The following is a 24,884-nucleotide window of genomic DNA, read 5'->3' on the forward strand; positions in this document are numbered from 1 at the left end:
TAAATGTTTTCAACATCTTCAGGATAGTTGATAACTCACTGATCAGTGAGGCTCTGACCTCTGGGACCTGCACCATTAGGCAGAACTAAGCACATTTATCTCCAACGGGGAACTTTTATCTTCGCAGGTTGGTTGTTCATATCTATTCATTCTTTATGAAGCTCCCAGAAAAAGTCAAGCGCAGCATTCAGCAGCCTCATAAGGAATGAATGGAGCGGTGTTATCGCATGCGTACTACAATTGGTGCAGGTTTCAGCATTCAGACTCACACCGATCAGTAAGTTATCACCTATCCCGTAGAGATTTACGGTTCACCCAAAAAAATTTGTCATAAAACTAAGTTTACCAGTGAGAGCTTGGTTTATCAGATTGGAGGAACTTTTCAGCAGCTATAGATAAAAAGGTAGATCCTAACAGGAGCACCTAACAGATCATTGAGGCAGAACTTCTCAATAGGAAAACCTCTTTCCTGAGACTGCCCTGGTGGTAGCGTCTCATTGAAGCCTTTAATATTACACCTTTTCATGCTCTTTGACGACTGATAATTGATCTTGCACAAAGAAACCTTTATTTTTCCTAATCCTAACAGTTACATGTATGATGGTGTTGCCAAATATGGATTTACCCAAAGCTGGGAATACCCAGTATTTGGTGCGAAGGACGATTTATGCTGAGCCTTCATTTCAAGAAGATAATGAAAAAAAAGAGATTGTGCCTAAAACATACCGTGAACGACTGAAAAAGAGTTGCAGGTACAGTAAGTAGGCCTTGAACTTTACCAAAGAATTTCTTTTATCACTAAAAATGCTTTTACTGTGTAACCAATAAATTATAAACATGAATAAAAAATTAGACTAACCAAAAACATAGGCTTTCTTATGTAAAATTAGAATATGCCAAATGTGCACAGACAATACTTAGCGTTATAAATGTTTCAAGTGGTGACATGTGAAGATATGTTCTAAAATATAGGAATAAGATGTCACTATAGACAATAATAATGTGTTACTGACAGTCACTTTCCTACTCCATGCACATCTCTGTTATATATTCATGTCTGTCTCTGCTCATTTCAGGACCCCTTTAACAGGGTAAGGTACCAGGTTATATAAATTAGGCCTAAATGTGACTAATTGTGGCCTGTATGACGCTTTATTTTCATTTTATCACAAAATATCCACAATTCTATAATGTCTATCCCTCAGATTATGTTTCATTGAATTCCCCCTTACTATATACTGGCAGATCACAATGCTATTACACCCTATACATTCTGTGTACAAGAATATCACTACTATAGTTCTGCTTCCTCGATATCTATAATATAACGGGAGATGCGTGTCTCTGACTGAAGCCTTTATAGACTGTGCAAGCGCAACACGCCTGCGCAGTCTGGCTCCAGACAGAAGACCGCATGGAGCTGTTACAGGTAAGAGGAGTGTATGGCGCCGGAGATCGCGGTATGTGTAGACACTGAACGCATACTGCGATCTCCGGCGCCATACTTACAGACTTACCTGACCGGGAGGAGTGTTGCCGTGGCGTCTCTTTTCGCCGCAGACCGGGGGCGGAGTGAAGGCATCGGATCGGCGCATGCGCATAGTGCTATCTGGCGCCATTTTACTGAAAACACATTTGCAGTGTGTCTTCAGCAAAATGGCGCCGTGACAGCGCGGTATGGGCACGCACGTACTCCGGCACCGCACTCCTCCCCCGGCCTCTGGCAGAACAGGACACAGCAGCGCCGGAGTACATGGAAGAAAGGTGAGTATAAGTGTTTATTTTTTTGTATGTGTGCAGCGTGAAAGGGATGAGGGGGGCCATGCATACCAGGATTGGGAGGTGAGGGGGGCCATGCATACCAGGATTGGGGGGTGAGGGGTGCCATGCATACCAGGATTGGGGGGTGAGGGGACCATGCATACCAAGATTGGGGGGTGAGGGGGCCACACATACCAGGATTGGGGGGTGAGGGGGGCCATACATACCAGGATTGGGAGATGAGGGGGCCATGCATACCAAGATTGCGGGATGAGGGGGCCATACATACCAGGATTGGGGGATGAGGGGAGCCATGCATACCACGATTGGGGGGTGAGGGGGCCACACATACCAGGATTAGGGGATGAGGAGGCCATACATACCAAGATTGGGGGATGAGGGCGGCCATGCATACCAGGATTGGGGGATGAGGGGGGCCATGCATACCAGTATTGGGGGGTGAGGGGGCCACACATACCAGGATTGGAGGATGAGGGGGCCATACATACCAGGATTGGGGGATGAGGGGGGCCATTCATACCAGGATTGGGGGGTGAGGGGGCCACACATACCAGGATTGGGGAATGAGGGGGCTATACATATCAAGATTGGGGGATGAGGGGGGCCATGCATACCAGGATTGGAGGATGAAGGGGGCCACACATACCAGGATTTGGGGATGAGGGGGGCCATACATACCAGAATTGGGATGAGGGGTGCCATGTATACCAAATGTGGGATGAGGGGGCCATGCATAGCAGGATTGGGGATGAGGGGTGCCATGCATACCAGGATTGGGGATGAGGGGTGCCATGTATACCAAATTTGGGATGAGGGGGCCATGCATACCAGGATTGGGGATGAGGGGTGCCATGCATACTAGGATTGGGGGTGAGAGGTGCCATGCATGCCAGGATTAGGGATGAGGGGTGCCATGCATATCAGGATAGGATGGTGGGGACAGGATGGGGGCAGCACAAATACCAGGAGGGGGGCAGCACAAATACCAGCATGGGAGACCATATACCAATAAAAATGGTAGAACGGGTTCAATAGCTAGTAAGAATATAACCGCATGAGCCTAGATGAGCCAGAAGCCCTAAATGTATCAGAGTGTAAATGCTGCTTGATAGGTTTAGTGCTCTCATAGTCCTCTGTTATGACCAGGGCTGTGGAGTCGAAGTCGTGGAGTCGGAGTTCATTTTGGTGGAGTCAGTATAAAATGAACCAACTCCGACTCCTAAAATATATAATAAATTGGGTTCATTAGTACAATGCAGGATGTGCTGTAAATATTTTCATAAGAGTTTGGGAAAGTTATGAAAAGTCCTATAAATGTCTGTTCTGTTCCTGATCTAAGGATTTAGGCTTTTAGTTTAGAGGAATCTGTGCTGCACTTTATGTACACGCTCAGTAGTGAGGCAGTGAGATGAATCTGTGCTGCACTTTATGTACACGCTCAGTAGTGAGGCAGTGAGATGAATCTGTGCTGCACTTTATGTACATGCTCAGTAGTGAGGCAGTGAGATGAATCTGTGCTGCACTTTATGTACATGCTCAGTAGTGAGGCAGTGAGATGAATCTGTGCTGCACTTTATGTACACGCTCAGTAGTGAGGCAGTGAGATGAATCTGTGCTGCACTTTATGTACACGCTCAGTAGTGAGGCAGTGAGATGAATCTGTGCTGCACTTTATGTACACGCTCAGCAGTGAGATGAATCTGTGCTGCACTTTATGTACACGCTCAGTAGTGAGGCAGTGAGATGAATCTGTGCTGCACTTTATGTACACGCTCAGTAGTGAGGCAGTGAGATGAATCTGTGCTGCACTTTATGTACATGCTCAGTAGTGAGGCAGTGAGATGAATCTGTGCTGCACTTTATGTACACGCTCAGTAGTGAGGCAGTGAGATGAATCTGTGCTGCACTTTATGTACATGCTCAGTAGTGAGGCAGTGAGATGAATCTGTGCTGCCCTTTATGTACATGCTCAGTAGTGAGGCAGTGAGATGAATCTGTGCTGCACTTTATGTACACGCTCAGTAGTGAGGCAGTGAGATGAATCTGTGCTGCACTTTATGTACACGCTCAGTAGTGAGGCAGTGAGATGAATCTGTGCTGCACTTTATGTACACGCTCAGTAGTGAGGCATTGAGATGAATCTGTGCTGCACTTTATGTACACGCTCAGTAGTGAGGCAGTGAGATGAATCTGTGCTGCACTTTATGTACACGCTCAGTAGTGAGGCAGTGAGATGAATCTGTGCTGCACTTTATGTACACGCTCAGTAGTGAAGCAGTGAGATGAATCTGTGCTGCACTTTATGTACACGCTCAGTAGTGAGGCAGGGAGATGAATCTGTGCTGCAGTTTATGTACACGCTCAGTAGTGAGGCAGTGAGATGAATCTGTGCTGCAGTTTATGACACGCTCAGTAGTGAGGCAGTGAGATGAATCTGTGCTGCACTTTATGTACATGCTCAGTAGTGAGGCAGTGAGATGAATCTGTGCTGCAGTTTATGTACACGCTCAGTAGTGAGGCAGTGAGATGAATCTGTGCTGCACTTTATGTACATGCTCAGTAGTGAGGCAGTGAGATGAATCTGTGCTGCACTTTATGTACATGCTCAGTAGTGAGGCAGTGAGATGAATCTGTGCTGCACTTTATGTACATGCTCAGTAGTGAGGCAGTGAGATGAATCTGTGCTGCACTTTATGTACACGCTCAGTAGTGAGGCAGTAAGATGAATCTGTGCTGCACTTTATATACATGCTCAGTAGTGAGGCAGTGAGATGAATCTGTGCTGCACTTTATGTACACGCTCAGTAGTGAGGCAGTGAGATGAATCTGTGCTGCACTTTATGTACACGCTCAGTAGTGAGATGAATCTGTGCTGCACTTTATGTACACGCTCAGTAGTGAAGCAGTGAGATGAATCTGTGCTGCACTTTATGTACACGCTCAGTAGTGAGGCAGTGAGATGAATCTGTGCTGCACTTTATGTACACGCTCAGTAGTGAGGCAGTGAGATGAATCTGTGCTGCACTTTATGTACATGCTCAGTAGTGAAGCAGTGAGATGAATCTGTGCTGCACTTTATGTACACGCTCAGTAGTGAAGCAGTGAGATGAATCTGTGCTGCACTTTATGTACACGCTCAGTAGTGAGGCAATGAGATGAATCTGTGCTGCACTTTATGTACACGCTCAGTAGTGAGGCAGTGAGATGAATCTGTGCTGCACTTTATGTACATGCTCAGTAGTGAGGCAGTGAGATGAATCTGTGCTGCACTTTATGTACACGCTCAGTAGTGAGGCAGTGAGATGAATCTGTGCTGCACTTTATGTACACGCTCAGTAGTGAGGCCGTGCTGTGGAGTCGGAGTCAGGGATGTACAGTATACATAAGAAGCTGCCAATCAGGGATGTGGGTGGGATTATACAGAGCTCAGCATTCATAGCCCTGCTACATCTACGGGGATTATATCAAAAGCACAACAAGCAGCCCAGTAACACATCTCTGGAATCAGGGTGTCTGTCCCTACATCAAGCTGCTCTCAGATTATATAGAAAAAAAAGCTGCTGATAGATTCCCTGTAAGTTATTTTCAGCAGAATTTCAGGATAATTAATGCCAGAATTCTGGGGCAAAAATAATTGTATTGTTTTCCCCATTGTATCAGCTTCTTGTTCCTTTGTTGCTGTAGAATATGACACAAATGAAAGTAGGCATATAAGATAAGAATGTAAAGAGGGAATAAAACATATTTTGATTGAGTTAATCAATAACACTGAAGTGACTATAAAGCAGTTTCATTGGTGTAATATAGTCATCAAGGAGTAACAAACTCTCAGAAAATGTTACCTTGCTCAAAACAAGCAGGCCAGCACACCTTTCCATTGAGGTGGAAATTTCAACTACTGAGTACCTGAACTCAAAGAGGTAGATAATATAATTACTATGGGACTTTGTAGAAAGTTAGGTCTAAGACTGTTAGACATCTCTTATTTCACAATATGAACTGCAAATCGATCTCATAGATCTGAAAAGGCTGATGTACTAACTTTGAAAATCAATGTCACAAATGCTGCATACTTCTTTTTGAAAGTTTTTCTGCCATTTCCAACTGGACTCATAAAATGCTCATTTTAATATCAGGATTACACAGTCATTCTGTGATAGTTTTTCAAAGTAAGTATACCAGCTTTGTCCAGTCCAACAGATTTGTAGAATAATATTTGTATTATGAAATCTGATGACAGATCTGGATTAAATAGGGGATAATAAACTGTGCAGGATCTACAATGTTAGCAAACACTGTGGTGTGGAATAAGCCCACTGTTTATGGAAAGGACAACGAAGGCAACAAAGCATCAAGTCGTCTCGTCTCAGGCGGTACGTGGTGGTGTGAACCAGCACCAGAAGTCGGAATGGTTTTGTGCTATAGGGCCATATTTTCTCTACATACAGCCCTGTTGGAGCTAATAAAATTTAATATAAGCCATGGTCACACATTGCCACTCATGTTACACGATCATTTTAGCAATCGGAGACCAAGTTCATTGACTGAAACACTAAAAATTAACCAAAAGAAAAGTATATGCCAAAAGGGTCAATTATGATATTTCATAACTATGAGTATGATGTTAGTAAGAGGTCTGCACTTTGTTTATCTGGTGTACGGTGCTGAATTGTAATTTTACATTCTTTTCTCATAGCTGCTCAGGTAAAAGAGTATTCTTGATAATCAAATCTATTTTGCCAATACTGGACTGGCTTCCTAAATACAGATGGAAGGAGTGGATAATCAACGACATCATTGCGGGAGTCAGTACTGGGCTGGTATCTACTCTACAAGGTGAGCTTACACATTTATCCACTGTGAACAACGCCATGGCTACTGCCAGCTGCAGACCCGCATACAATGACATTTAAAGCGTAACCGTGGTTTCAACGTGGTTTTTTTCATAAATCAATAGTACATGTAAAAATAAAAAATGTTATAATAGAGCTCATCAAAGCAATCGGCTTTTTTTCTCCTGCTGAGCTGATCATTAATAATTCACAAATAAAATCTTTCCCATTAGTGAGATAGGAGATGACAGTTGGTCCTCATAAAGTTCCATGGAGAACTGTAACTGTTATTTCTGGAGAACTTGCAGCAGAATGTCTGTGTCTGCCTCTAGCTCCCCCCTCTCCTCTGCCTTTCCATAGAACTTTAAAAGTACCAGCTGTCATCTGTTATCTCATCAATGGGATAACCTGTCTTCACTGAATACAGATTTTACAGATTTTGCCCAGGAATTGATAATGGAAGCTCAATCCAGGAGGAGAAGGAAGCAGATTTCGCCGATAAGAAATATTACAAAGTTTCTTATTTTCTTGTGTACTGCTGTTTTGTGAAATAAAAACTAAAACAATGGTTATTCTATGTTCGCACGTTGCATTTTTGCTGCATTTTTTTATGCAAATTAAAAGCTGCTTTTTACAGTACCAGAAAAGCTGTGAGATTTCAGAAATCTCCTACACACGCTTGCTTTTGTTTTTTCTTGACTGAATTGGAAAACTACATGTCAATTCTGTCAGTGTTTTTGCAGCGTTCTATGAGCGTGACAGATGCATAGAAATACATGGTGTCAAGCTTGGGTCAGGAGAGCCGCCAGCCAGTCTGAATATTGCATTGCAATCCCCGTCCGAGATATACAGCCGTCTCACTCTTTCCTTAAAGTAAGCAGTGCCTTACCACTTCAGCCCTCTACCAATGTGTCAAGTAAGCAATGCCCTACCACTTCAACCCCCTACCAATGTGTCAAGTAAGCAATGCCCTACCACTTCAGCCCACTACCAATGTGTCAAGTAAGCAATGCCCTACCACTTCAGCCCCCTACCAATGTGTCAAGTAAGCAATGCCCTACCACTTCAGCACCCTACCAATGTGTCAAGTAAGCAATGCCCTACCACTTCAGCCCCCTACCAATGTGTCAAGTAAGCAATGCCCTACCACTTCAGCCCCCTACCAATGTGTCAAGTAAGCAGTGCCCTACCACTTCAGCCCCCTACCAATGTGTCAAGTAAGCAATGCCCTACCACTTCAGCCCCCTACCAATGTGTTGAGTAAGCAATGCCATACCACTTCAGTCCCCTACCAATGTGTCAAGTAAGTAATGCCCTACCACTTCAGCCCCCTTCCAATGTGTCAAGTAAGCAGTGCCCTACCACTTCAGCCCCCTACCAATGAGTCAAGTAAGCAATGCCCTACCACTTCAGCCCTCTACCAATGTGTCAAGTAAGCAGTGCCCTACCACTTCAGTCACCTACCAATGAGTCAAGTAAGCAATGCCCTACCACTTCAGCCCCCTACCCATGTGTCAAGTAAGCAGTGCCCTACCACTTCAGCCCCCTACCAATGAGTCAAGTAAGCAATGCCCTACCACTTCAGCCCTCTACCAATGAGTCAAGTAAGCAATGCCCTACCACTTCAGCCCTCTACCAATGTGTTGAGTAAGCAATGCCCTACCAATTCAATGTCCTACCAATCTATCAAGTAAACAATGCCCGACCAATTCAACTTCCCCTGCTGTTTTACTTTTGCAATTGTGTATTTTTTCATGGACTCATATAACCTTTGTTCATGACTGATTTTCATACTTGAATCCAGCTTTTAAGTTCAGAATTTTTTCAGATATAAAAAAACATTTCCCCCCTAAATAATTTTATCAAATTGCCCTTTTTTTTCCAAAAATGTTTTATGGCTTAAAAGACATCTTGCATTGGTGGCCTAACACCTTGTTTTGATCTCGCTTGCAAGGTGGAAGTAAAGCTGAACTCCGGCATCCTGAAAAATGCAGAAAAAAATGCAGCAAGAAAAGCAGCAAAAAAGGCAGTAAAACCTAAATTTTAGCTGCTAGCTTTTTAATGCCAACAGATCAGGTTTTGGCTGCAGAAAAAAAAACACCTAAAAAAATCAACATGTGAATATAGCCATACACTTTAAGCACCTCGTGGTGAAAAGTAGTCTTGAGTTCTTACGATTCATCTTGTCACTGCCTACTCATGGTGAAATAAAATAAAACCTATGCTGACTACCCCCAGAACACACATATGAAGTCAACCATACATTTATCTAATGTCCTCCTGATTCTCCTCTTCGCCTATATGTATATACTGTAATAAATGTACATTGCTCAGGTTGTAGGTGTAGAGTTCACATTATAAAGATGGGATCCTGGAAAATAAGTTACTGACAGCACAGTGTTTTATGGTAGAAGGATTTGGCAAAAACAAGAGTTTATGAACCAAAAACCAGCTTGGTTATCATCCTCCGCCCTGTTTTATCACCCATGAAAAGCACCTACATTTGGATAAAGCAAATGAACAGCTGATAAACTGGATCTGTCTGGTGATGCCAAGTGTTGTAATAAAAAAGTAAACTTTTATTATTTAGTCCTTATTTCAACTGTGCATTCATTTGACATTTCAACCAGACATTTTTGAGGTCAACCAGACTCCAAATACAAAACTTGTCACAAAAATGACTGGGAAGTTGTCACAATCCTACCCTTGTTAGTAACAGAATGACTATTGATAGAAAAACATGCTCCTCATCCTTCTTGATGCTGGTCTTCTCTTGAAAGGACATGTTTGATGAAGGTGGATATCACAAGAGCACTACATATAATTGCTTTAATAATATGGTAAAAGCTTGGGCACATAGAACGCTGGAAATAAGTATATCAATACAATACTGCCCGTAAATTTTATCTATAAGAAATCAAAGAATTCCATGGCATGTCTCCACTTACATGGAAGCTTAAAGGGGTTGGCCACTACTTTACATGTCCCTTTCATGTGAACCAGCACCTGTAGATAAGCACTTTACTAAATACTTTGCTTTTTTTAAATCCTTCTATAATCTGAGCTGCTCTCTTTTGTTCACATAATCTCTGGCTGACCATCCCCTGACTTCCAGTGATGTCACATCAGATAATCCCTCACTTCCAGACTCCGGAAACTGACCGGTGGTCATGGCTTGCTGTGTGGGTGGGCATGGCTGCATTCATCAGAGCTCAGACTGCTCCTGTGCATGCTGCTGCAGACACAACTCTCCCTGAAGACACAGCTCTCCCTTGTAGCTAAAGGTATATAGTCAGGTGTATATATGCACACACTGCTGTATACCCAGTGTATTGTATGTATTCCTCTATAATATGAATACAGTGATATCTCTCATATCTCTCTCCCATCCATCCATTAGTAAGAGAAGGGCAGAAGGGATCATCTTTATTACCAACACTGCTGTTCTGGTGCTTTGTGCATGGCATTATACATTACTCCAACCTTTATCTAAACAGCGCAAAAAACAACATACTCGACACATTGATTAAGATGGAAAACAATTGGCCACGGCCTTTATTTAAATATTTAAAATATTAAAAACTCATAACTTTAAGTATAAACCAATAAATATTTCAATTTAACAAGTTCAAACCTTTATCAACCCGCAGCTTAGCCATAAGGCTCAAGCCTGTTAACCAAAATTACCTGTATATCCAGATCCCTGGACGACTAACCCCAACCGGCCATCTTGCCTAACCAGGCAAGCATGGCCACACCCCACCAAGGGCTATTTCCACCATTGCTTGCAAATTTAAATTAAAGATATCATTACCAATATCCGATAAATGAACCAAATCATTCCGAAACAGGCCGCGGATATCACCCTCTAAATCAATGTGTCGAAATGCAAAATCTCTTAAGGATGGCAAAAAAATTACACATATATCTATTCAACCTTTTTCTATTCTTGTTACAATAGCGCAGCTCCTTTGACTCCGACCACACCAATCTTGGGATAATTTCTGAAAAGATGATCTTCACTCCTGAAAATAACTGGTCATTCTCTGTAAACATTTTTTCATCATAAACAAAAGGTCCACAGTTTCTAATTTTACGATAACATTACCCCCAAGATGCACAATTATAATGTCCGGCGCTGGAAAGGTATCACCCATGACAGAAATTTGCTCCAGTAGTCCATCCCATTTTTGCCCTCTCACGCCCATCCAATACACTCTTACCCGCTCCGTGGGCAAAGATAGATTGTGTCCATAACACCTCTCCAGCGCTCTCTGCTCCGCCCAATGTACAAATGAATGGCCTAGGATCCAAACTGTGAAACCTGTAAAAACTACATAAATAGACATTAAATATTACTTCCTAATATACAATTTATAACAATTTGACGGCCACCTCCCCAGCTTCTTAATAACTGATGCGTCCAAACCCAGTCTCGCAGCCTCTGTAGCAGCTCCAATGCGAAAAGAATGTGTGGAGAAGAATTTATGACCAAAACCTATGTCAGCCATACACCTGTGAAAGTGGCTTCTAAACTGACCCTGCGTCACAGGCACGCCAGACTGGTGGAACAGTAAAAGCTCACCCTTGATATGGCGCATACTCAAATATTTACATGTTAAACATATTGGACATATATTGCTTTCCGGAAAACACATCAACTTTAAACAAATCCCTTTGCCTAACTGATCAGTTTTGGATCTAGCAATATTAATTAACATATAGCCCGAATCCAACTGTTATGCACCCCAACTTCAAACCGTCTCCTCCTCTCTTCCCCCTAGGTAACAATTCCCCAATTCTAAGGGCCCCAAAAAATAACAAAGATGCTGCTGTGGAAAAAAGCACTGCTTCAAAAGCCTTATAACAACCGGACTCGGCTGCTTTACATAAATCAACTAGTATACCTGGAGTGATAGGACACCTACCATCTCTTACACAATGATCCTTTCTATACCCTTTCAATACCTGTTTAACTACAAAATAACTATTAAAGGGACATGCTATTTTCAGGAAAAATGAAACACCTGCCAACTGTTTCACTAACGTCCTATATGCCAAACCTTTCTCACAGATAGACCTGCAAAAAGACAAAGCGCTTGTTCTAGTGCTCCTAAACCTATCCCCACCTCTACTACTACAAAATAACACCCACAATTCCCACGCCGCTAAATAACCTTTCCATGTGGACGCTGCAACCGAACGCTTCAACAATTCCATAACTAGGACCATATTAAGCCCCATAAGTAATCTGGACACCTTTCTCCTGTTGCTCTGGCCTCCGGCACCAGCTCGAAAAAACTTGCCGAACTGCAAATGAGAAAGTGCATTGGCTATTAAATTCACCTTCCTTTCAACATGCACAGCCTTCAACCAAATATTACGCTTCAGGCAAATAAGGACTAAATGACGCAACAACTTCACCACCATAGAGTATTTAGAGTACACACAATTAATAGCAAAAACTAACCCTTTGCTATCTGACTGTAACAAAATACTTCTATTAGCCTAACTCTGCCCCATAAAACTAAAGTGACTACCACTGAAAAAAAGCTCCAACACCATATTCTTTGTAACCTTATTAGCTACCCACATATGCTGCCAACCCTCTGCGCACCAATTACCGTTATAATATACTCCAAAACCTACTGCACTTGAAGCGTCTATACACAAATTCAACTCATCACTTGTTATAAACGGCTCCTGCCAAACCGCCATTCCATTAAAATCCTGTAAAAATTCCAACCATACTTCAAGGTCCTCCTTAATCTCCTTGGTAACACGGACATAAAATGATGAATTCCTAATACCTGCTATATGCAATGATAATCTTCTACAAAACACTCTACCCATAGGAATCACTCTAGCAGCAAAAGCTAATAAGCCGAGAACAGATTCAATTTCCTTAACTTTAGTTTTCTTCTTGACATACAGCTCTAATATTGCCGTCTTACATTTCTCAACCTTATTAGTTGGTAATCTGAGCTCCCCTCTCAATGAATCAATGACAATCCTAAAAACTCCATACAACAAGTTGGATAAACTGTCTTTTCAAATGCTAGTGGTATACCAAAATCATGACAAATATTCTCAAATGTCCTCAACAATTCCAAACAAACCTCACTCTCCTTAGGCCCTACAAACAAGAAATCGTCTAAATAATGGACCACGCCATCTTTAGCACACTGCATGGCAACAACCCATTCTATAAAAGTAGAAAATGCCTCAAAATAAGAACATGACAACGCACAACCCATCGGAAGACATTTAACAACATAGAATGAACCGTTAAACTGAAAACCTAAAGAGTTAAAACTATCTGGATGAATAGGCAATAATCTGAACGCAGCTTCCACATCAGCCTTAGCCATCCGTCCCAAACCCCTTTACTATCTCCACTGCAGTATCAAATGAAGTATAACACACTGTCTTTAGATTCTCATCAATACTGTCATTAAGGGATGCACCATAAGGAAAAGACAAATGATGAATAAGTCTGAACGCATTAAGTTCTTTCTTGGGTACAACCCCAAGCGGTGATAAACGAAAATTGACAAAAGGTGGAACATCAAATGGTCCTGCCACTCTACCTGCCGCAATTTCCTTATCAATTTTCGCCTTCACCACCTCCGGGTGTAAAGCTACAAACTTTAAATTATTTACCCAGTGACAACCAGTACCACCAAAAGACGGTATAACAAAACCATTTGTAAACCCATCAATTAACAGACTGGCTGTCCTGTGATTTGAGTACTGATTTAACCATGCCCGCATGTTCTCCACCTTTCCGGCGTCAATGCCCTTGTTAATGTACTCCCTTGAGGAGGGCTGCCCTAGCAAGCTGGCTTTTTTAAAACATCTCACCATTGGGTGAGCCCCACCACAAAAGGAGCACTCGTGCCTATATCTGCAGGTGTTAGGCCATTTACACTGATTTTCATTAAATGCAAAACACGTCCCTTTTCTCAGCAGATAAGCACTCCGTGTATCCGAACTCAGCCCATGGGTTTGTGGCTTCTGAAAATTATTAACCTTAGTAGGTGTCATTAAATTTAACCACAACCCCACATCTTTAACCCCCCATTTTAAGGACGGGTGCACAGCTAATTTCTGCCTGAAATTCTCATCATAGAAGAACCAGCTTAATCCATTAAAATTTCTATATGCTTCAAGGACAATATTTACATGCTGGAATAAGCCTGAACATCTGCCAGGGAACCATTCCCCCATTATGATAGCGTATATACAAAATGCCTGCAACCAGTTATTAAAAGACCTCGCAATAGGTCTCCTCCTATCTTCCTCATCCTTCCTCTGTATACGAGCTAACACTTCTTTAGACGCTGGTAGTAATGACAATACATCTATAAACTCACCGCGCCATATTTTTTCTTTAATAGCCATAGGCAATTGATAACCTAATGGTGAAACTGCGCAGGTTAGTGCCTCTTTATAACATGTCTCCCCCACCCCCTTGGCTCCTGACGCTATGGGTGTCACTACCAAGTCATGCCCCCCCACCGGCCCGTCCAGACCCTCATCCAAATGCCTCCATACTTCAGCAGAATCCTGAAGCTGAGAAGACCGGCTCGCAGAGGCTGACATGTCAGACTGATAGGGGAGCATACCCTTCAGCGACCCCAATAAACTAGCTAGCTGAGACAAGGTAGTGGGGAATTGGGGATGAGCAGTGTCGTACTCACCACCTGATGTGCTGTCCTGGATCCTGCCGCTGTGACTGCCAGCACCTCCAGCCTGCACACTGCCTGACCCGGGACCATCAACGGCTTTAGGCAGCCGGAGGTCAACCGAGTCCTGGCCAGCCCGCAGACACTCTGCACTTTCTCCTGGTGCCCTCTGCTTCCTCCTCCTGTCAGAACGTCTGGCCACGGTGCCCTGTGGTGGTGAAAAGGCAATCCTCCTCTTCTTCATGCACGCTCCAGCGCGCACACCGGCGGGTCCTGATGACGCTTCCTCACCAGGCGTCGCATCATCCGTGACGTCCCCGCTCACTTCCTGGTCCCTGCTCACTTGCGCTCCGACCGCAGGCAAAGCAACATCACCGCTTGCTTCGGCAAGGCACCGCTGGATTACAGCCCGCGCTCATTCTTCTCCCATCTTCACCCACAGCTCGTCCAGGAGGGCTTCCATGTCCAGATGTCCTGCAGCTCCCAGGTATGACAGCGCCGGAGAACAGACACACACCTCCGGCGCTGCCCACTTATATCACCCTGCACTTCCCCGGTAACCAAAGTCCAGACCAATCAGGGGCAGTCACCAGGGCAAAAAATACTGTCTGCCCTACTACTGACCCCTGAGTGGCCGGACCCACTCACCAATCACTTCACCCTATCACCTTGTTGACGTGACCTAAGAAAAATAGCAGGAAAACATCTTCCTTCCATTTAACCCCTTCAGTACCAGAGGAATACAAGACACCAGATAATGCCATGTATTCCCCTCCTGAAGGTCCGGGGAAAACCATTATTTCTATTCTTTATACAGGAGATCCTGCTGATGCTTTGTGTGACACTGGGGGTCCAGTGGGCGGGGCTTATGCAGAATTAAAGGGGGTGTGCTGACCATGGACTGGCAGCCCAGCACAAGGAATAGTGAGAAATATAGTCAGAGGAATCTTAGGAGGAGGTGATGGCTGAGACAGCAGAGCTGCCGCCAGGGCACAGGTAGTGACTCAGAAAGGTACAGAACAACATGAAAGTTGGCAGAAAAGGCACATGTGGATTTTAGGGGCATAATCCTTAAGCATTTATGGAAAAAACAGTAAGTGAGCTAGGGTAGAACCTCTTTGTGTTACAGAGAAGTGCACATCATAATAACAAGCTTCAAACCATACTTCACTGGGTCATCAAGCAATAAAGTAAGGGATACATGGTATATATAGTATGTAGTAAAAAGATCGGTGTCCTTTAAAGCATATATCCATTATACCTTTTATTCTGCATAAATAAGTAGTACCTGTGAACATACCTGCAAACAGTCCTGCTTTTGTTGAAACAATCCCACAAATCACACAACAATAGGGGCAGAATTTATGCCAACCCTACCCAAAAGTAGGCATTTTGGGGGCTTCCCGCCATTTGGAGGGCTATCCAATGGCGGTCCTGGCATCAGGAATTAAATGTTCTGATTTTGGTCATGAGGGAGGGGCAGTAACAGAATCTGATTGGCTTAGAGCACATAGCACAGCTCTTAGATCTCACCAAGAAGAGTCTGCCCGCTAAGCAGACATGTCTAATGGGAGCTAAACTCTTAGGAACAGCTTGCTTTTGTGTTAGTTTATATGTTGGACATTACCTAAATAATATACATCAATCAGCCACATTATTAAATCCTCCAGGGCTGGTATTGTGTAGGTCCCCGACTTGTCACCAATAAAGATCTGACAGATGTACTGCACAAGACTTCTGAAGATGTCCTGTTTTATCTAAAGAAAGGACTTAAAATATAGGTTTGGGACCTGACTTAATGAAAAATATAATAGAGTTGAAAACCCCCTTAAAAACTTTATCAAGAATATTTAAAACCGGTTAATGATATCTCCGTACTGCATTAAATACTGTATAGCACGATAATGTATAGGAGGATATTATTAGCAACACTTGGTGTGAATACACCTATGTAGGCTTCAGGGAAAAAAAAGATATCATACACAAAGAATAACAAAACAGCCACAGGATCAATATAAATATCATTGAACAAGGCCCTATGTAAAGCCCTAAATATACTCTAAGGATTCCTTAGCTGGCCACAGAGGTTGGCATCCTACAATGTACGACAATGACACCCCCCACTCTACAATAACTAGCTCTATATGCCCTAATTATATCCCTATATGCTTACAAAATATTAATATTAAACTTGTCACTCCTCCAACAGGGTATTAGATTTATAAATAATACCTTAGAAAGGGTAATAGATATACAAAAACATTTAATAAAAGATATCTCATTCCACTGATAACATATCTAAGAGATCTCTATTGGATTCTGTAAATATCTTAGTTCATTCATAATAGAAGGAGACGGATCATTTTACCAATGTGTTTCCCCTCAGGGATAGGTTCATCAGGGGAAATAAGGATCAACCAGAGCTGCTAAAAAAACATCCACTGTGCAAAGGCATGACGTCCATGGTGTGGCATGCGTTCCACCTTGTTGTACCCGCCTTATTTTCAAAGAAGACCAGGAGTGATGTTTTTTAGTGAGGCGTGCGTTTCACCCCACTACGTTCCACAACAGTATGCATGACCATGAGTAAGATAAAACGGGAATTGATGTTATAGCATACTAACATCATGTCCTGAACTGAATGACTGCGACTCTGACCAAATGTACAGCGTTGCAGACCCTTTAAGTACGGAAAGTGGATTTGACTTCTTTCCCAGCACTTTCCAAAATGCTCAATTGGATTGAGTCAAGAATCTCAAACCATTATTGAACATTTTTTTTCTATGTGGCAACAAAGATCAACCTACTGAAAGAAGTCAGTGTCGTTAGAGAGTACTGGCATCATCAAGGGGTGAGCTTGGTCTGTAACACTGTATAGTTAGGTGATGTGTGTCACAAATAACATTCACATGAATGACAGGAACCAAGGTTTCCCAGAGAATCACACTTCTTCTGCGAGCTTCCCTTCTTCCGTAGTGCATCTGGTGTCATTTCTTTCCCATGTAAATATCATACATACAAACAGCTTTCCATAGGGTTACAAAACAAAAAGGAAGCATGATTCATCGGACCCGGCTTCTAATGCTCAATGGTCCAATTTTGATGCTCACATGCCCACTGTAGCCACTTTCACCTGTCGACAGGTCAGCATGGGAACTCTGCAAGCTGAAAAGCAATGTGTGTTTGAACAACTTTCTATCGTAATATAGCATTGACTGGTTCAGCAATTTGTGCTATAGCGGCTCTTCTTTTGGGAACGGACCAAACTACCCACATGCTAGAATTAGTTTTAGGCACTCATGTCTGTTGCCGCCGGTTCACTAGTTGTCATTCCTTAACCCACTTTTGGTAACTAATAGCCACTGTATGCTAGAAACTCCCCACAGGATCTGAACAATTTGAGTTGCTTTGAACCAGTCATCTAGCTGTTTCCAATTTAGAGTAACATTGGCCAACTAGAGATATTGACCAACTGAGTTACCAAATGCTAAAAGAGCAGCATCTAACAGATTCTTGCATTGGACAGGCAGTACAGCAGATAAGCAGACGGGACCAAGAACACTTGCCATATAGTTACCATATTACTCTTTAGGCACAAAACATTAGGATAAAGATCCCTAGGAACGCTGCTGCACTTGGGTATTCCCACGTGTAAGACGTGAATAGTGCCCACTGGCCCTTCAATAGACTTAAGCTGGCGCATGGTCCTAACCAATAAATAGAATGGCACAAAGAAGTAGGGCGGCAGTCAGGTGATGAACTGGTTTATCATGACACTTCAAAATTGTTGTACAAAATGTATGGATATGGGAGGAACATGATTTTCTCCACAGGTTTTCAGGATATTTTCTCAGAATTAAATGTTTTCAGTCAATGAGCTCAATAATGTCAGTTTTGATTTCTTGAAGTCCAGAATCTGGTTGATATCATATTCAGTATCAGAACCAGCATCAGGGAAACCAGACAAGTAACAGTTTTCTTGTGAAAACAATTAATAGGGTTATTCCCAAATAACAAGTTATGTATAGGACTGTGGATAACTTGGTGAATGCCATGGTTCTGACTGCAGGGACCTCCAGCAATCCTGTGAGCCCCTAGAATGGGCTCTGTAGAGTCCCAGCCTGAATGGAATAGTGATTTGCTTGCTCAGCCCAGGCTCCATTCATTGTCTGTGGGTGCTGTGCTGGAAATAGATGAGTACTGTATTCAGCTTCCTCTCTCATTACCATAGACAGTGAACGGAGCGGAGACTGAAGACTTACCCCTCTCCTCCATTCAGGCCGTGGCTCTGCAGAGCCTGTTTAGGCAATACATAGTCCCATTCTTGGGATCACTGGGGATCCCAGTGGCCAGACTCTCAGGAATCATCAAGCAATCCACTTGGCCATGGATAGGGGATAACTTATTTTATGAATAACCCTTTAAGAGTATGAGATTTGAGATAAGGAACCTGAAGTAATTGAATATTTGTAGAGAAGAGGAAAGTTAGTAACACACAAGATTATTTTAAAAAGGTATAGGGTCCAAGGAAGCGAGGAGCAAGTTTACAGACGGTCTTGAGTATGCATTTATAAAAAAAAGTCAAACTTTGTCACAGAATGAAAATTGAGGGCTACGTCTACATGTTTTGTCTGCATTTAAAAATGAGAAGTGGCCTTGCATTAAGAATTTTTAGTTTAGGCTTTGGGTTTTTTTTTTTGCAAGCTTTCAATAAAATCTGTCCGACCAGAATTGGCTTTGAGCATTTCAGAAGGAATGGAATTATGAAAATGGCAATCTGGGATGTCATGCATGCATGATAAGATGATTTCTCAACATAATTATTCTAAGCAAATTCTGCCCAGGGAGATAAGTTTACTGAGGTGACTTGCTGAGAGAATATGAATTTCACAAGAAGGTAGCGCCAAGATTTGACTTTTCAGTTGACGGTTGGATTGCGGATGGTAATTTGCTGAAAAATCCAATTTGACTTCCAGAATGCTCACCAGAATTTACGAGTAAATGAAATTCCCCTACCAGATACAATGTGTTATTGGAAGCAATGGAGGAAAAAATGTAGTTTTTTGATGAACAGAGAGTATAAAGTTGCTGCTAAAGAAAAAACATCTGAAGGAATAAAATTAGCCTGTTTGGAAAAGTGATGGATTTTTAGGTCCATAATAAAGTCCAAGGATGAAGGATGACCATGTACAATTTGGAACAGACAATATAAGGAGTAATCCTATAGGATGTGTAGAACTTTTGTTTGGGCACAGGAAGAACATGTTTCCAGAAGTCATATACATCCTGAACCAGAGTGTTCCTTATTCTTGGATGACCTACCAACTTGGAAGAATGTTTCATGTCATCCCATAGATATAAAGGTTATTAGTTTGCCAGCATTGTCATTCCTTATCTATTAGCTTGAGCCTCACAACTGTCATGGGCTCATATTGAGAAACTTGTACTGGAGCTTGCAGAGATCTCTGAAAAGTGAGAGTTAGTAAGAAAACTCAGTGCATACATCAGTTGCGAGAACTTTCTTTTTACAAAACCTTATATAAACTCAATTAGCAGAGGGGTACTAAATGAATCCAGAGAAGATAGTAAATCTTAAATGGAAGTTGTAACATTGTAGATGTTCTTTGACTTAGTCAAAGCATATATAAAGTGTCAGAAGCGGCTCATATGAGTTTCTCAAAGACCTTTTTGAAGGTGGAAAGAAGTAATCGAAGATTAGACATCTTTGGATCCTTAGATTCCCAGAGAGGAAGGCCCAGGATAGAATTTTGACACACAATAGATTAAGAGTATACAAAATCTAGAAAAAAGTATATGCTCTATATAGTCCTGTTCTCATACATCAAAAGCCTCTGCATAATTGAAAGAGTACATCAGTCTCTCAATCAAATGAAATCGGAAAATTTGCAATGCTTCGATTTTCCAAATTTACTCGACTGAGAGACAAAATAAAAGCGATTTTAACTCGATGCGTAAGAAAATTATGGGCCAAAACTTGAACTAAATTATACACTGATCAAGAATACCCCTGAAGGTATTGGAGTTACTATCATATCTCAATTGTATATCAAACGAAGAAGCAGACTGCCTTAAAGTATGAGCTGAGTTGATGCTGTAACTGGAACAGATGCTGTGGCAGAAGATGGAGCACAAACTTTCAGATAAATTGTTATACTTAGGAGGACCTTGAAATATTTGGCATGGCAAATGTGCTGCAGAACAAGCTCTGTAGTCCTCTCCTACACATCAGAAAAGGGAGAGCCAATGAAGTCATCATCTGAGCAAATTGAGCCAACTAGAGATGCGGACTCACTGGGTCACTAACTGATTTGGCATAGAGTTTAACCAATGTAAATAGTCGCCAATCCACCATCACCTCAATCCTCACAAGGGGTGTAGACTTTACCAGTTTGCTACCCAGGAGTAGTCATCATTAGCAACTGACATGAAGATGATCTGAAGTCCCCCAATGACTGTACTAAGGCAGCAGATAAAAAAGAGCTTAATGAGACAGACAGGTTTGGTCATAAATCGTGATGAGGCAAAAGTCAGAACAGTGGTCAAGTACATGTTGTTAAGAAGAGAAATCAGGTTAATACTAATGTAAAGCAGGAACAAATACACTTTTGTTGGGTTCCTAAAAGGAATCTGTCAGCAGGATTTCACACCCCAAACTATTTATATATGCATGTAACTCTTTCCAAGACAAGTCCAGCAATACCTTTACATGGCCAGTCCATTTTTAACTCTATTACTGAAAAATCAGCATTTGAATTGAAATACAAATGAGGCTGAAGAATTATTTATAGATCTGAAGTCTCTGTCACTCCAGCTCTACTCCCCATCCAGCTCCTCCTACTGCTTGACTGATGGCTCCTTTGTATGAAGTCACACAGGATAGAGGTTGTCAGTCAAGCAGGAGGAGGTGGTGCTGGACGGCGAATAGAACTGGAGTGACAGAGGCTTCAGATCTACCAATAGCTCTTCAAACTCATTTGTATATCAACTCAAACACTGATTTCTCAGTAACAGACTGGCCAACTAAAGGTATTGCTGGACTTGTCTTTGACAGAGCTACAAGTGCATATCAATAGTTTTGGGGATTAAATCATGCTGATAGATTCCCTTTAAGAATCCTGGGGCACTTAACACTTGCTGTAGACTTATTTAGACTTATATAGAGATCACAGATAGTTTTTTGTTAAAGGGGGGTTCGCACCTAAAATGTCCTTTCTAAATATCTATCTTTACACCCTAACCACTTTTGTAATTAGCTTTATTATAAAATGCCCTACAATTTCACCCTAACCTACCCTACCCTATCAAGCTAATCACTAAATGTGTTTTTTTAATGCACTTCCTGTGACATTTCTTTTGAGAGTAGTCTCAAATGGGACAACACAAAAGGCTGGGGTTTCACTCACTTTCACGCAGTGTCTATCGCCCCTCCTGGAACAGGACATAATCAGGAGGTGGTGTTGCTGTTACGTATTACAGTTTTTCATTACCACTGTGACGACACTACATTTATTCTTAATTATGCCAGACATATTATTCAGTAGGTCCAGGAACAAGAGCTATTGTTCATATGAGCCTGAACATTGACTCAAGAGGACAGCAGCAAAGGCACCATGTCTCCAACCAAAGTAATACAGATTTGATCCACTGTCCCTCACTGAACCCATGGAGACGTTTGGAGAACCCAGGTTGGGACAATCAGGTCACATACCTCAATGGACTCTGTCAGTTTCCTAAACTTGCTGCTAACTCCTCTCTGTGGGTGCCCACCAAAAGCAGGGTGCCACTGGTTGGGGTAGTTGGCCCTGGAAGCCCCGAAGTCGCAGATGTTCTAATTCCCGGGGAGCCAGCAGAAGGGTGAGACTCTGTCATTTGCACCATCTTAGGTACTTGCTGGGACTGTACTATATGTTATTGTCTCTTGGTGGTTCAATAAATTATTGCCACACTGTTTTACCCTCACCCTGTGTTGTCTGAGTAGTGTTCTGCCCACAGGAAAGGAGTACGGACGTTCAGTGGGATGAACCCTGGTCCATGCGGTCTTTCTAAAGGCAGCCGGGCCAGCGGATGAGAGCATCCACTGCCCCCCGTGTCTCCATAGCCACCCTCTGAAGATGGATGCATGATGATAGTAGCTGTGGGAGAGGTGAGAGCAGCTACGGAACTCTGCTTCTATCTCCACTCCACTGCATCTTCTAACTGTGAAACAAGACGTCGTTAGGGGGTGGAGATAGTAGTAGGGAGTAACACTAGCACCGCTTTACAGCTTCTAGCACTGTCCTGAAACAAATTGTCATCAGGGGGCAGTGCTGGTGTTACTCAATGCTTCTATCACCGCTTCTAGATTGCGATTCTTTTGAGGACAGTGCTAGAAGCTGTGGGACAGTGCTGGTGTCACTCATTGCTTCTATCTCTGCCCCCTGACAACGTCTTGTTTCACAGTTAGAAGGTACGATGGACATAGAAGCAGAGTGCCAGCACTGTGTTCACCTCTCCCACAGTGTCTATCACCAGGGTGTCGATACAAGAAACTATAATAAGTACCTGCAATGCTGCCTCCTAATGATGTCCTTTTCCAGGAGGGGCGATAGATGCTGAAGGGAAGTGAGTGCAGCCCCAGCCTCCTGTGACATCCTGTTTGAGACTCCTCTCAAACTAAACATCAAAGGAAGTGCAGTAAAAAAAGAATTAGGGATTAGGTAGATAGGGAGAAGTGTAAGGTATTGTATAATAAAGCAAATTAGAGCATAAAGATAGCTATTTAGACAGAACATTTTAGGTGCTGGACCAACTTTTTAATATGTACATTATCCTGTATGCCCATTCACATTCACAATGACATCAGATACACGTAGCATTCATACCAAGTATCTATAATGGTCCAGCTGAACCAAAAAGCCCTCTAAAAGGGGGATTAGTGCCAAACTGAGAAACCTTCTTTCTAACTATAGTCATGATGTTATCATCAGGAGTGGGATTGTGATTTAATGACTGACAAAAAATAAGTAAAATAATGGATACTTAAAGGGGTTGTCCAGTCAAAAGTGATAAGTGTGCAGTCACTCTGCAGTCACACGCACTTCTGCCGGTTTCAGACTCGGTAACGGAGGGTATGTATGAGTTATACATTACACCCGGTCAGCCGGCGCCGCCTTGCTCCATACAAGTGACAAAGTGACTGCAGACTTATCACTTTTGACCAGACAACCCCTTTAAGTTGGTGCTTTGTCTATCTCATAAATATCAAGCGATTGTACAGGTGATAATAAAATAATATTCAGTTTTTATTCCAACACACTTGGCATCAACAGAGACCCCCTGCAGTAATGATGTCCTGTCCATCTTTCTACCACCAGTCAGTGATGAGGTTTACATGTATATTATTTTTTTATTTTATAGCATACCCTATTCATTAACATCTTTTAAAAAATTAAACCACCAGATCATGTTTACTAACTATTTCTACTATATTATGATATAAACTCTTTTCACGGGTGATAAAATGGGGTGGATGACGATAATGAACTTTGGATTGACAGTTTTTGCTTATTATCTCCTATTCTGCCTACTGCTGATCTAAAGGATCAGTGTGCCATTTTCCAGGACCTCCAAGTATCACTGTATACAGTATTTCTTTGCAGCCCAAAGTGTTATTGATTGATATCTTTGAGACCCTGCCTACATAGTTGTTGGTGTGCTAACCTTCTCATTCTGAGGTTTTGTGTTCTTGATCTAAGACTTATTAGATAAACAGCCTGATTCATCATTTGATTTTTTTAAGATACTTTTCGTTTTTTTGTCTTGTGTTAATCGCTGATGTTTTTTGCGCCAAATTCATCATAAGGGTGCACTTGGTTCTTGAATTTTGCACAAAATTAAAAATGGTCTTATTTTCTGTATTTAACCCCTTCCTGACATGACTATTTGCTGTTTTTGCATTTTTGTTTTTTTCTCTTCTTCTTCCAAATGCAATAACTTTTTTATTTTTCCATCGACGTAGCTTTTTGCGGAACGATTTGTAATTTTGAATTGGCAAGATAATTCTCCTGGTCAGTACGATTATGGAGATACCAAACATGCATTTATTTATTTTTTTTTAAATGTCAGAATTTTGTGAAAAAAACAAATTTCAAATTTTGGTCGACGGGGTTTATTTTTTGGGTTTTGAGCTGACATTTTTATTGATACCATTTTAGGGTAGATACAATGTTTTGATCGTCTCGTATTGCATTTTTTTGCAATGTTGAGCCTTAAAGTCAGGGAGCTGGTATTTGATGTAACTATACGTCATATGTTGGCAAGGGGTTAACAATTTTTTAGAACAAAATGTTGCAAAAATTTTTGGAGTACATAAAATCACTCCAGTGGGGGACTGGCATACAACTGTTTTGAAAAGTCGCAAATGATGAATCAGGCAAAAAAACATCTGGAAAACCCTAAATCCAACCAAGAGTGGGGAATTAAAAACAAACAGGCAAACACATAAAATAGACTTCAACAAAGGTGCAAAACAAAAGATGAATTTGGTGGAAACCACAAAACACCAAAAACTAGACAAAAAATA

The 24,884-nt window shown here is 42.0% G+C and overlaps 1 protein-coding gene across 1 annotated transcript in view; it reads left to right on the forward strand.

Moving 5' to 3' along the window:
• LOC141273150 (pendrin-like) overlaps nt 1-24,884 on the forward strand; it is a 175,035-nt gene that overhangs the window by 2,859 nt on the left and 147,292 nt on the right. Inside the window, exons 2-3 of the mRNA XM_073684596.1 lie at nt 590-752; nt 6,479-6,618. Coding sequence (XP_073540697.1) covers nt 598-752; nt 6,479-6,618 — 295 coding nt within the window. The 5' untranslated portion in view covers nt 590-597. The remainder of the gene's footprint in view (nt 1-589; nt 753-6,478; nt 6,619-24,884) is intronic.

This window comes from Phyllobates terribilis, unplaced genomic scaffold, assembly GCF_046119375.1.
Source record: "Phyllobates terribilis strain yellow unplaced genomic scaffold, ASM4611937v1 Scaffold_5__5_contigs__length_657084704, whole genome shotgun sequence".
NCBI lineage: Eukaryota > Metazoa > Chordata > Amphibia > Anura > Dendrobatidae > Phyllobates > Phyllobates terribilis.